This window comes from Anastrepha obliqua, chromosome 4 (genome assembly GCF_027943255.1).
Source record: "Anastrepha obliqua isolate idAnaObli1 chromosome 4, idAnaObli1_1.0, whole genome shotgun sequence".
NCBI classification, from domain to species: domain Eukaryota; kingdom Metazoa; phylum Arthropoda; class Insecta; order Diptera; family Tephritidae; genus Anastrepha; species Anastrepha obliqua.
Window position 1 is genome coordinate 55,327,532 of NC_072895.1, and position 12,361 is coordinate 55,339,892.

Genomic DNA, 12,361 nt, shown 5'->3' on the forward strand with positions numbered 1-12,361 from the left:
AAAGGCAAGATATTTATATTCCTTACAATTCTTGCTTTAGGTTCTTTAGAAATCAAAAATATCATAAAAGGCCAAGGAAAAGATTTACAGTCGTTTCTTTGATGATGGCATCATGGAAACTCTTTCGCAAGAATACGACTTGCTCTAACTTCAGAAACAAAACAATGAGAATTTACCTCCTGATGAACAGCTTCGAAAATCACAATGCCTGGAAGGACCAAGCACGATTTTTCATTAGAAAAGTTTACGAGATATTATGCTTCTTTTTTTTATATAAAGCAATATGAACTAAATATACTATTAGCCTTTATTTGTTATAAAATTTGTTATTAGAAATTTCATATTCTAAAGTTTCCATATTAATAAATCTGGCGCTCACCAAATCTGGCGCAATATTACAGACACTTTAAAAACAAATTGAATTAACATTTTTTTGTATTAAATAGCAATACCAGATATTATTTGCTAGAGTTTACTTCACTTTAAGTTGAAATAATCAGCAATTTACTCTGCTGAAAATATCAATAATACAGTGCAATTAGTATTCAAGTTATGTAAAATGGCAATTTGGTGCGTTATTGAATGAGTAATTAGTGGCTCGAAATACCAATTTTACGGAACTGTTTGGGCCAATAATTTTTGAATAGTCTAAAAATATTGCTCTACGTTTTTGGAATATTAATATTAGGATCAAAACACTTCAATTGAAACTGATGTTGATTGGTTTTGAAAAATATTGGCTCCAGATCTGTAAAGTAGAGAAATACTCCCAATTGAACTGATTTATTATCTGTGATTTAAAATTTGATGAGCTAAAATCATGGTTAACCACTAAAGGGAGAAAACATTTCCATGAGTATCCGGTATCAGTTATTTAATTTTCGGGAAATATGGTAACTTCCATCTCTGTTTTCTTTATGTGTTCGCTTTGTTAGAGACGCACCTGAATTTTGCTTTTGTTAATACATACTCTTATAAGCTGCGAAAAATGTGTTTCTAATCGTTTAATATTGTACGTTTATGTATTTTATAACAAAAAATAAGTATTAAATTTCAAAGTGCATAGTTCGCAGCTGCTTTGAATAATTTTAAGACTCCGAAGCTGCTGTGAAACAACCTTCGACATCTGTACCAGCAGCCCCTTTCGTACAAAAGCATTCACACACACAAAAGTAAAAGTAGTCCATTCAACTTTGCAAAGAAGCACAAGCCAGTACGTGTAGCCCTTTATATTGTCCCTTGACAATGGCTTCCGACATTGAAATTTCAAACCTCAACAATTTTGAAAAAATTGAGAATTTTCTTAATGATTCGGCTTACAAGGAGATACTGGAGAATAGCGAGAATTTTAACACACGTTTGTGTATTGAACGTCGACTACGTATGCCGTTTTTGGACCCACAGACTGGTGTTGCACAAACCCACTGTGCTTTGTTCATGAAGCAACGCCAGCGTATGCCTGGTTTCCGTGATGGTCAGATCTACACGTATCCATCTGCTCGTTGGCGTAAACCAAAGCGCCAGTACTTGCTCAATCATCATCATAGTTATAGGGCATACCAATATCGAGAACCTCACTATCATCAATCAACTAGCAATGCCTCAGCGCGCGATCATTATCAAACAGAGAGTGCAGGTATGTACATATATGAGCTGTAAAGTAATATGTTCCTTTTGTACAAACGTATATATTATAATATCAAATAGAAAAATCAATAAAAATAACGTTAAAATAGCGTTCCAAACTTATTTACACACACTTATTGTCACAGCCAAATGCAATAAAAAACGTTTCTTAAGAAGTAAAAAACCAGCTCTCTTCTAATAGTTTTTGTAAAAGTAGTGTTTTTTTTACATTATTGCCACTCTTATTTTTAGCAATCGTTGCCGCTGATGGCAATTCAATGAGCGCCTCAGGCGATAATGATAGTAAAGATTCGCACGCCAATGCTGAAAAAGATTGGTTCCATGAGGACATTGACATGTCTCACTATCACCATGTTGATGACTTCGAAGAGGATTTTGAATCGGACAACGACTTCGATGAGTCGTATAGTAGTCGCGGTAAACGCAAGCGCGGTTCACGCTCTGCTCGCAAGAGTACTGCTGTTGCTGATGGCACTCCAAAGCGCGGTCGTAAAGGAGGCGGTGTGTATCAGCCACATGAAAAGCATTTTCTGAGTTTTAAAAGACATAATTATTTGTTTTCTCATGCAGGCAGTCGTCGTCGTAATAATGTGGACGGTGAAGGTGGTGGTCGTCGTCGTGGCGTCGCTAACAATGCCAATAACAACAATGCAAACACTGCTGCTGCTGCAGCCGCTGCAGCTGCTGCAGTTGCCGCTGCAGCTAGTGCCGTAGCATCAAGCATGGAAGTGAGCAATTCGAATTCAGCTTCACCAATTGGTACGAACGATGAAACATCACAATCGGCGATTGTAATACCACCTGGTACACCTAGTGCTGCTGGGCCAACATTTGACAAGACTCTAAGTGAAGCAGGCCCGGCGGCTACTGCTGGTGTTAGTGATGTCGCAGCGCCTGTACTACCCAGTACAAGTGGGGTGAGTGGTACAACAAGCACTGTCGCAGCTACAGTTGGCACGCCTCCAACTACAGTTGCAGCAAATATCGTTGCGCCAGTAGTTGCTGGTGCTGCGGTCAAAAAAGATCTAAAAAACAAAATGCGTGCTGATCGTGAAGTAGCAACACCTTCAACCTACTGCGACTTCTGTTTGGGTGATCAGCGGGAGAATAAAAAGACCAATTTGCCGGAGGAATTAGTTTCGTGTTCGGATTGTGGCCGTTCCGGTCATCCATCTTGCCTACAATTTACACCGAATATGATTATCTCAGTGAAACGTTATCGGTGGCAATGCATAGAATGCAAATATTGTTCAATATGTGGCACTTCAGATAATGACGATCAATTGCTTTTCTGTGACGATTGTGATCGTGGTTATCATATGTACTGTTTGTCACCTCCATTGATAACGCCCCCCGAAGGTTCATGGAGCTGTAAACTTTGCATGGAGGAATTTCATAAAGATGAGAAATAATAAAGCTAAGAAATAAAGGGCAACGAAATACGATGAACGCAGCTTCCAGTAAAAAGCCAGAATGGAAATAGACTGAGTTGAATTACTTTCTGATTTATTTTGACTATCATAAATTGAGTGAAAGTAGCATTGCGACTTTGTCTGAAGTTCTCGTTTAGACTTTTTTTTTTTTTCAATTTTGTCTAAAGTCATAGTGTAGTATTGGCGAATATTAATACTTAAAGTAAAGAAATATTACACTGTTTATTTTTATTTAAATTAGCTCTGCACAAGCAACAACACAACACTTTGCAGAGCTTGGATGCACCGCTGTTTTATTTTGAATATATTAATTTAAGCTGAAAGGTTCATAAGATGGCAACTTTTTGTGTGTTTTAGTTTTTAAATTAGTTTTATATTATCATGTCGTGATGCCACCGTAAATGTAAGTAATTTGAATCGTGGTACATATATAAATTAGTATTGTATTAAAAATCCCATGTACGCAAGTATTATACCGAAGTGTTTTGCTCTTATATGCTTGTTTTTGTTTTGTGCTTGATCAAAAATTAGCTAATGGACAGCTGCAACAAGTAGTTGGCTGGATAGTTAATATTTTCTATTTTATTAATACATTTAAAGAATCCCCACTAATCTCAGTGCTTCTAATTGGAGAGAAATTTGGTAATTTCAAAATATAATTCACTTACATTTTTATAAGTATGTAATGTAGGTCACTAGCTGACCAAATGTGTAACCGAAATAGTATATATTACCTTACATATTAATATCTACATACAAATGTACAAGCATATATAAGCGCATTACCGTACGACTAAATGGGAAATAATCATAAATATTTATTGCAATATGCGCTCATAATTATCATCACTGAGCAATAATAATAAATCATTACTTTAAACCCAATGTGTTTGATTATTTCAATTACAGACTGTTTTGTTAATCTGCTGTTACAAGAGAATCATGAAGGGGGAAAATAACTTTAAAGTAACCAATTATAAACTAGTGGCTTAAAAATGTGCATACTTGACTACATCAATAAGAGTGGGTCAAATTCAATCAATAACTTTTGAGTTTGAGTACAAAATTAGATTGGGAATGTGCACTTGAAACGACAGCTTCTAAGTTTTTTATGTTTTCTACACTTTTCAGAACTGCTTTCGAAAACATTTTTTTTACTTCGAAGAACTCGCTTTTCATGTACACAATTATAATTTGTATATTTTAATCTCTACCTTTTTTTTAAATAAAATCAACAAAAAATTCAGAAATACAAAACCTTAACAGTAGCAGCATCGTTATGGAAAGTAAACCTCAAACGCAACAACCGATGCAACAGAATGAAGAGCAGCAGCTGCAACAACAGCAGGAAACTGAGCAATCAGAGAGCATGAACGCTGTAACGGATGATAATATGGGCAATGTTTATCAGTCAACTGTGGATGAGGCCACATACATGTGCATGCAAGAAGAGTGTGAGCAAGTTAGCGTTGATGCCGACGCCGACGCTAATGCAGACGTGAATACAGAAACGCAGCAGCATTTTAACTATCAACAAGAACAAAATCACCATTCTCACCAGCAGTATAACCCCAAGAAGAGTGTTTCTTTCAAAACATTGGTCGATATCTTTCAGCTAAGCGATGCTTGGCAATTGAATGTGAAAAAGAGTAATTTGAAAACGGAAGAGGATCAAGCAAAACGTCGCATCGTGCAGCGCAACTATTAATTATGTGTGCATGTGATTTGACGTTTTCATGAATTAGGTAGTTTTTTTTAGATGGTACAAAAATTGCTTGTGAACTATAATTTTATATTATTAATAGCGTGTAATCGCGCGTATACAAACTGTTCTTTTTGCTATCAATTCGTTTTCGTCACCTGGATTGTCAAAATAAAACTAAATCAACATTTTTGTAGTAAAAATGATCGCAAAAACAATATGTGGCATGCTTGTAAAAAAAATTGCATTTTTTATCAACACTAAGTTATGAATTATATTGAATGTTAAAGTCTATTTACCTAAGGTAATGCAGACAAGAGCATCAAGTTGCCGCTTAGTACATGAGTGTGAAATCATTGCAAGGCAATTAGCATTTTCACCTCGGTTTCGGTATCGTTGTATCACATTCATGCATACCTTAATACATGCTATGCACATACATACGTATATGTGTAACAGCTTCTACAAAAAATTTCTTCACCAATTAAATTTGTTCTCTAGCGGAAGGCTTGGTTCGCTAAGATTTTGTTAATTTAGTTGATGGTAGTTGTTCAAAATGGATTGTTGTTCCTTTTGTTTCCGGTGCTTTGTGATTATTTCTCTTAGCGGTAATATCCTGATAAATAGCATTGGATTGCAGAGGAATAAGCGATTTCTTATATTTCCGCGTCAAGCGCCCACACGTTATCAAGTAAGAGTTTGTTTGATTTATTAGTTAGTATAGGGTCAGTTTTAGCGGTGGTAGGGTTGTAACATCATAAGAATCTTATATACATATTTAAAAGATTATTGGTTCAGGCGTAGTCCCTGAACGGAGACTACTTTAAAATTTACATAGAAGTCGCCTTACCCAATAAAGGGGGTTCGATGTTTAAATGGAATAAAAGAAGCTGTGCCAGTATTAACGATTTTTTTGTTTTTGTTGAAAGATCCATGTACATATGTAAGTATGATTTGCGAGTATGAATGGGACATGATATCGTTCAAATGCCTGTCAAGATGAACCTGTGCCTATTGAAAAATTCTATAAAGGAAGGCGGTGAACAAAAATTATAGAATACAAGATCGAAGCGGTAATAAAAAGAAATATTCACGAGCCGTAATTCTAAATGAGTTGCGTGAGAGAACTAAGAACAGGGTGTCAAAATAGCGAAGATTTTAAATAGAAGTGAAACGTTGTTTTAAGCTAATTTAAATATAAATGTTAATGTAATCAAAGAAGGAAGTAGAGGGAAGAAATTGTTTGTAGAGAAAACCAAAAAAAAAAATTCTATATTTATGTAAAATTTTGTCAAATGGATTGAGTAGCGGTAAGGAAATGCATAAAGCTTTGAGTTTGTGTCATTCCATGGGCCGTTATTTTAATAGCATTCAAACAAATTTTTATTTGAAGAGAATTCTAGGTATGCTATCAAAATAACGACGATGCAGTCCCATCTTAACGCCAAATTTTTGCACTAAATCGGCCTTTATTCGAATTTTTATTTTGTCATTTTGTCATATTTCTTATTTTTGTATTTTTTTTTAATTTATCGACATTTCAATTTATAGTAATTTAATTTGTTTAATTTTATTTAATTATCGTTTTTTATGTACCTATTTTTTTCCTTTTATTTCATTTTTATTATTTATAATTTTATTTATTTAATTTCATATTTTACTTAACTTTATTTTTTTTAATTTTGTTTTATTTCACTTAATTTGATTTAATTTTTACTTATTTTATTTTACTTCATTTTATTTAATTTACACTTGTTTTATGTTTTTGAAGTGAAACTTCTTAGGCGTCGATGGACGAGCGAGAATGGAGAGTAAAATTTCAAGGCCATGCAACGTTTTGGGCATTTTTGTTCCGCGAGAGAGAAAAAAGAGATAACGTAGAGGAAAAGGAGAGAGAGAGCTATACCTTATATATATCTTAGATACACTTTAGGCTATTCACGTCTCCCTTTTTTTGTTTTTGTACCATATAATATTCTAAATTGTTCAGCGCCGTCGCGATTAAAAGAATCATAGCCGCTGCGACTGCGTCTACGAATGTATTTTGTTTTTGTAGTCGCTAGGCTTAGATTTTGGGCTTGGACGACATACGCGTATTGAGGCATGAATTTAGTGCGCTGCGTTCTAGAACATTTTGGAATGCGTGGTGCCAAAGCGATCTTCGCGTTGCGCTTTCTGCTGCTTTTGCGTCAATCAAGGTATTTTGTTTTTTGTAAGTGCAACATTCGGAATATCGACTGGTGAAAGACAAAAGTAGACGGAAGCAAGAAGGTAGCGCTATGTTCGCGCCATATGCATTTATGTTTGAATGTGCATGGATCCATCGATGTAGTTACATATGAATACAATTATTTTGTTGGAAGTTTAGAAGGCAAGTAGGTATGTGTGTTTGTATGCATGTTAGGACTTAAGTGGGTTTATATACATACCCACCTACATAGGCTTTAGAGCAGAATTGTTTTTGCACTTGTGAGAAAGAAACTCGTTCACTAGTGTGTATGCGTATCTGATTTCTTGTAGGAATGTGATGTGCTGTTACATGTGAATAAATAAGTCAAGGTTATTTGGGCATACGTGCATATGTACATATAATATGAAAGCAAGATCTGTTCTTGCGCTTGTGCATTATTGTTTTTCATATACAAATGTACGTACATACATATGTAATTTGCCGTCGAATACATAATCTATAAATTGAAATACAACATAAAATAAGTGTTGATTTATCTTATACCATTATTTTATTTTTGTAAATTTTGTCTATATGTATTTTCTAGAAATATTGTGAATTTATTTAGATATATTATATATTCTTTCTCTCTCTGTCTCATTCTCTTTCGGGTCTCTCCCTCTTTTTTTGTATGCCTTTAAAGTTTCACTTCTGTTATGTGTACTACGCTACACACACTTTTTATTTTGTTTTTTTTTTTTTTTAATTTTACTTCGTTTATTTAATTTCATATTACTTAATTTTATTTTATTTCCTGTTTTTATTTAATTTTACTTCGTTTATTAATTATTTACTTCTTTTTATTTCATTTCATTTTACTTGGTTTATTTTATTTAATTTTCCTACGTTTATTTCATTTAATTTTACTTCATTTTATTTTATTTCCTTTTATTTTATTTTATTTTATTTTACTTAATTTTATTTAATTTGCACTTATTTTATTTTATTTCACATCATTTTTTTAGTTTATTTTATTTTTCTTTTATTTTATTAGATTTTGGATCATTTCTTTTATTCACACTTTCACTGTTTTTTTATTTTACCTCATTTTACTTGATTTATTTCAATTCATTTGATTTTATTTTTTTCTTTTCATTTTATTTAATTTCCACTTATTTTATTTTATTTCGTTTTACTTGATTTATTTAATTTAATATAATTTAATTTAATTTTATTTATTTTACTTAATTTTATTTAATTTCACTTTATGTTATTTCATTTAATTTTATTTCCACTTATTTTATTTCATCTTACTTCATTTTGCTTAATTTTACTTCATTTTTTTTACTTCCCGTTATTTTATTTCTCTTTATTTTATTTATTGTGCTTAATTTTATTTAATTTCATTTTATGTTTTTTCATTTCATTTTATTTCCATTTATTTCATTAAATTTTATTTCATTTCATTTTACTTCATTTTAACCCACTTTATTGTATTTTATTGCATTTTATTTTATTTAATTATATTTTAGAAAGTGTAAGAAATTTACTAAATTGTTAGAATCGGTTTTGAAAAATATACATTTTTGTTTTAATATTATCGAAAAGGATAAATTTTATAAATTTGAATTTATACGTTAAGTTATGCCTTAAGTTTGTTTTGCAGAAATTTTTGAATTTCAAAAATTTGTATATCTTATTTTAATAGTTCATTGGAGGCATTGGAATTCCAGCCGATCTCTCGTATGAATCTCTCACCACTGGACACGTATTAAAGGCTGAGTATTGGCTACCCTATAATGCGACAGTTTTTCGTGAAAATCCATTTTGGCCAGAGTATTATAATAAATACAACGACACATTTCCGATGTATGCATTACAAGGGAGACAATCAACGCTGCGTTGGAGTTTGTATTCCTATGCAGCAAATCGACTTGACAGGTAGTAACTTAAAAGGTTATAAATTTAATAAAACACTCAGGTCAATATGCTGGCCGGCTTCCACATACCTGAATTTTTTTAAAACTACCCCTTATTTGAAAGCTTATGGGAAAGTATCTCGAACCAAAGAAAATATTTTGATCATTTATATGTTACATTAAAAATTTGTATCATATTTGTCAACAAATTAATATCATTTAATATCTGCTTAAAATGGGATTGCACTTAAATTTAACGGTATAACTTGTTTGGTTATAATCATAATTGAAAAAAAATTGCAGTTGGGGATACAATTTTGAGCATAAGACTTCACAGTGAGTCAAGACATATTCAACAAGATAGACATGATTTCGACATTTCTCTCTTTTAAACTGAGCCTGAAATGTCAATTCTTAATCCTTTATAATTCGTAATTTAAATTTTTTAATTTCAATTACAAATTGTGAGTTGCACAAAATACATTTAAGTTCTGATTGAATTTGGAAGAAAGTATTCAAATGTTTAATTTTTAAAAATTTTGAATTATAAAAACTTAAAATTAAGTTTTTGAATAAGAAATTGAATGCTTAATAACATTGGCGAACTAAAATGCAATAATGCTAAAATGAAGATATTTTGAAATATTTTCATATCTACAGACACTTTAATTCCAAATGCTATTGAGCTTTAGCAAAAATGGTACTTGCATCATAAAGGATTAATTTGATTGCTAACGCTCTCCTGGCATACCTCAGGTGCATATGAGAGGGTACTGCTGGGTTGTCACTTTACCTTGTTGAATGTGCCTCGCTGATGAATATGAATTTTGGGAATGAATAACATCTTAGAAAAAAATTTAACAATCGTTCTTTACAATTATCTCTGATTTAAAAAACATTTTCATTTAAAATTTGATCAAGTTGACTTCAGACTAAAGTTGAAATATAGACAGACTAAATAAATAAAATATAATTTTGTGTGCTTTAATTAAATTCCAGCCAAGTTATGAAAAAAAAAAATATTTTATTGGTTTTTAGGGCGCTTGAAAAATTTGCTTCTTTTGTTTTCACATAGGCTTACAAAAAGGGGTATTTTTGAAGACTTTTTTCGACCCGCTCTAATGTATGATATATGTATGTATGCGTAGTATATACTCATTTGTAAATTTTTTCTTGAATAAAAATTTAAAATTTATTTGCAAATTTTCATTTTTTCGAAGAATATAAGTAAAATAAAATTAAAGAAATCATATGAAATTCTAGAATATTTGTGGTAGGTCTGCTGGTTTTTGATTTTATTATTATGGCATAAAAAGCTCCATAACTTCTTTGAATATATACATATATGCGCTTCCTCCTTTTCGACTTTCGCACGAGCTCCTTCTTCTATTTGTGGTGTGTGCCTTGATGTTGTTTCACAAATGGTGGGACCAACAGTCGCCGACTCCGAACAGCAATTGGTTTTTACGAGGAGTAAGGACTACCGTTGTTGGAAGGAACTTTTTCTATAAATTGGTATTTCGTACCCGCAATTTCCACTTCTGAATGGTAGTCACGCAACAACTCACTCGAATACGGCGGTCACCGCAAAATTGCTTGAGAAATTTTATGGAATATTCATGGCTTATTTACATGTATGTACATACGTACATACCTACATATTTTTCTGCTATATATTATTAAAAAAAAAAAAACAAATTGGATTTTATTAATGAACAATTTAAGATTTCAAACTTTGTATATTAAGAAAATCAGAATAACGAAAATTACAAAGTGCTCTGGTATCAATCAACAAGAAGATAATTTATTAAAAAAAATATTAAAATAAACAGGAAATTTCCCTTCTACCTATAGCTTGCTCTGTACAACTACTTACTATATTTAAACAAATTTTAATACTCTGAATAAAATCATTATTTTACTTAAAGCTATGGCTACAAAGGCATGGAATGCGTACTGAAGGCGATATGCGAAGCGAGCTCGATAAGTTTTCGACGGGGTCACAGCATCTTTGCTGAACTCATACATATTTTTCTGAGGTATGCCGAAATACATATAAATTTAATATTGCAGCCACTGTGAGTGAATGTGAAAAACGAACTGTTTTTTTAGCCCCAGTACCTCTGCTGACAAGGCGACGCCGGAGGGGTTGCATTACAAACAGGCTGAGCAAATCGGTAGAGATAACGGCGATTGCGATTTTTATGATTGTAAAATCAGTATATTGAATTGGATATCAAGTGTGCTCAAGGTCGAGCCGTAAATGATATGAAAATTTAATATAAGTATAAAGAAAATATGTATTGAAATATCTAAAACCAGCTTTAAAAAATTGGTCTATTTAATACTGGTTGATATGCTGTCGAGCAGCATTTATGTAACAGAAAAGCGATCATATGGTTCTAGGCCAGTGTTTCTGTCAATCATGAGAAACGCTTATGTTGATGACTTTCGATAACCCTCAATGAATTTTTTTCAACTATTCAAAAAAAATTTTTAGAATTTTTTTATTGGTCAAATTGACTTATAAATAGGGTAGATAGATGGTTAGAATGCTCGATCAAAATAATTTTCGTGAAACTCTACTGTCGAACATAGCAAATAAAATATCTATCAGAAATTGACTTATAACGATTTTTACACGTAATTTAAAAATTTCTATGACTAAATTTGACCAATCGCGTGTTAAATTAAGATGCGCTGAACTATTACGTGTATATGTAAATTTTGCTACACAAAAAATATCTACTTATGGTTACTTTCAGGACTATACTTGTATGGTCGCTTTTCTGTTTTAGTTAAAATATAAATATTTTATTTTGTAATGCGTTATTAAATTTTTTAATTATTTATTTATTATTTATTGGAAAATTAGTTCTTAAACTTTTTTTAATATAAAATTTATACTAAATTTTGTTCTGAAATAAATACAAATTGCAGTGCTTAGAAACAAGTTTTTGAGGTCTGCTAAGCGGTGCCCTGTTTCGATCAGTTTATAAAATCTTGAATGATATTTCCCCGCTATAAGAGGGACATAACTCATAAGTTGCCTTCAAGCTAATTATTAAATATTCGGGTTTTGAAAAAGTAAATAATCGCTATATCTTCGAGAAAAAACGACTTCGTTCTAAATAAATTTGTGGGGCACATGTTATTAGAAGTAACGTTCACGGCTTGACATTTTTCATCTTTCTGGCAGTATTCGAATGCCAGTGTTTTAAGCGCGACTAGTTTTAAAGCCATTCACCATTCACCAATCAGCTCATTTTTGTCATATTCGCAGGAAATGAAGTATTGAAACTTAGGCTGTAAGAACAAGTGGTAATCAGTTAATCCTAATTTAAAAGCGTTTCCGAATAGTTTTTCAATAGTTTTATAACTTGTAACCAAGCGTTATCAAGCTAGTTTGCCGTGTCTTGCTCCTTTTCCCTTCAATATTCAATTCTATTCTAAGCCATCATTTACAACCCATGCCGACCTCCAGTCATGG

The 12,361-nt window shown here is 32.1% G+C and overlaps 3 protein-coding genes across 3 annotated transcripts; all 3 read left to right on the forward strand.

Annotated features, from left to right (window-relative positions):
* The first annotated feature begins 931 nt into the window (after positions 1 to 931).
* LOC129245072 (zinc finger protein ubi-d4 B) lies at positions 932 to 3,960 on the forward strand. The gene is made up of 3 exons (XM_054883042.1): positions 932 to 1,636; positions 1,879 to 2,148; positions 2,218 to 3,960. Exons 1-3 carry the CDS (start codon positions 1,246 to 1,248, stop codon positions 3,057 to 3,059), a joined length of 1,503 nt encoding a protein of 500 aa, XP_054739017.1. The 5' UTR covers positions 932 to 1,245; the 3' UTR covers positions 3,060 to 3,960.
* A 263-nt stretch (positions 3,961 to 4,223) lies between these two features.
* On the forward strand, positions 4,224 to 5,018 carry LOC129245073 (uncharacterized). The gene has a single exon (XM_054883043.1). The coding sequence runs from the start codon at positions 4,360 to 4,362 to the stop codon at positions 4,786 to 4,788; it is 429 nt and encodes a 142-aa protein (XP_054739018.1). The 5' UTR covers positions 4,224 to 4,359; the 3' UTR covers positions 4,789 to 5,018.
* Positions 5,019 to 5,338: 320 nt separating this feature from the next.
* On the forward strand, positions 5,339 to 11,507 carry LOC129244163 (uncharacterized). The gene is made up of 4 exons (XM_054881776.1): positions 5,339 to 5,473; positions 8,661 to 8,893; positions 10,800 to 10,910; positions 10,984 to 11,507. Exons 1-4 carry the CDS (start codon positions 5,339 to 5,341, stop codon positions 11,132 to 11,134), a joined length of 630 nt encoding a protein of 209 aa, XP_054737751.1. The 3' UTR covers positions 11,135 to 11,507.
* Positions 11,508 to 12,361: the final 854 nt, after the last annotated feature.

Excerpts from the sequence above, each read along its gene's own strand:
- LOC129245072 (XM_054883042.1), top strand. The coding sequence starts at position 1,246 with ATGGCTTCCGACATTGAAATTTCAAACCTCAACAATTTTGAAAAAATT. Across the intron at positions 1,637-1,878 it reads TTATCAAACAGAGAGTGCAG|CAATCGTTGCCGCTGATGGC; the intron begins GTATGTACATAT and ends TCTTATTTTTAG. Across the intron at positions 2,149-2,217 it reads GCGCGGTCGTAAAGGAGGCG|GCAGTCGTCGTCGTAATAAT; the intron begins GTGTGTATCAGC and ends TTTCTCATGCAG.
- LOC129245073 (XM_054883043.1), top strand. The coding sequence starts at position 4,360 with ATGGAAAGTAAACCTCAAACGCAACAACCGATGCAACAGAATGAAGAG.
- LOC129244163 (XM_054881776.1), top strand. The coding sequence starts at position 5,339 with ATGGATTGTTGTTCCTTTTGTTTCCGGTGCTTTGTGATTATTTCTCTT. Across the intron at positions 8,894-10,799 it reads GCAGCAAATCGACTTGACAG|CTATGGCTACAAAGGCATGG; the intron begins GTAGTAACTTAA and ends TTTTACTTAAAG. Across the intron at positions 10,911-10,983 it reads CTCATACATATTTTTCTGAG|CCCCAGTACCTCTGCTGACA; the intron begins GTATGCCGAAAT and ends CTGTTTTTTTAG.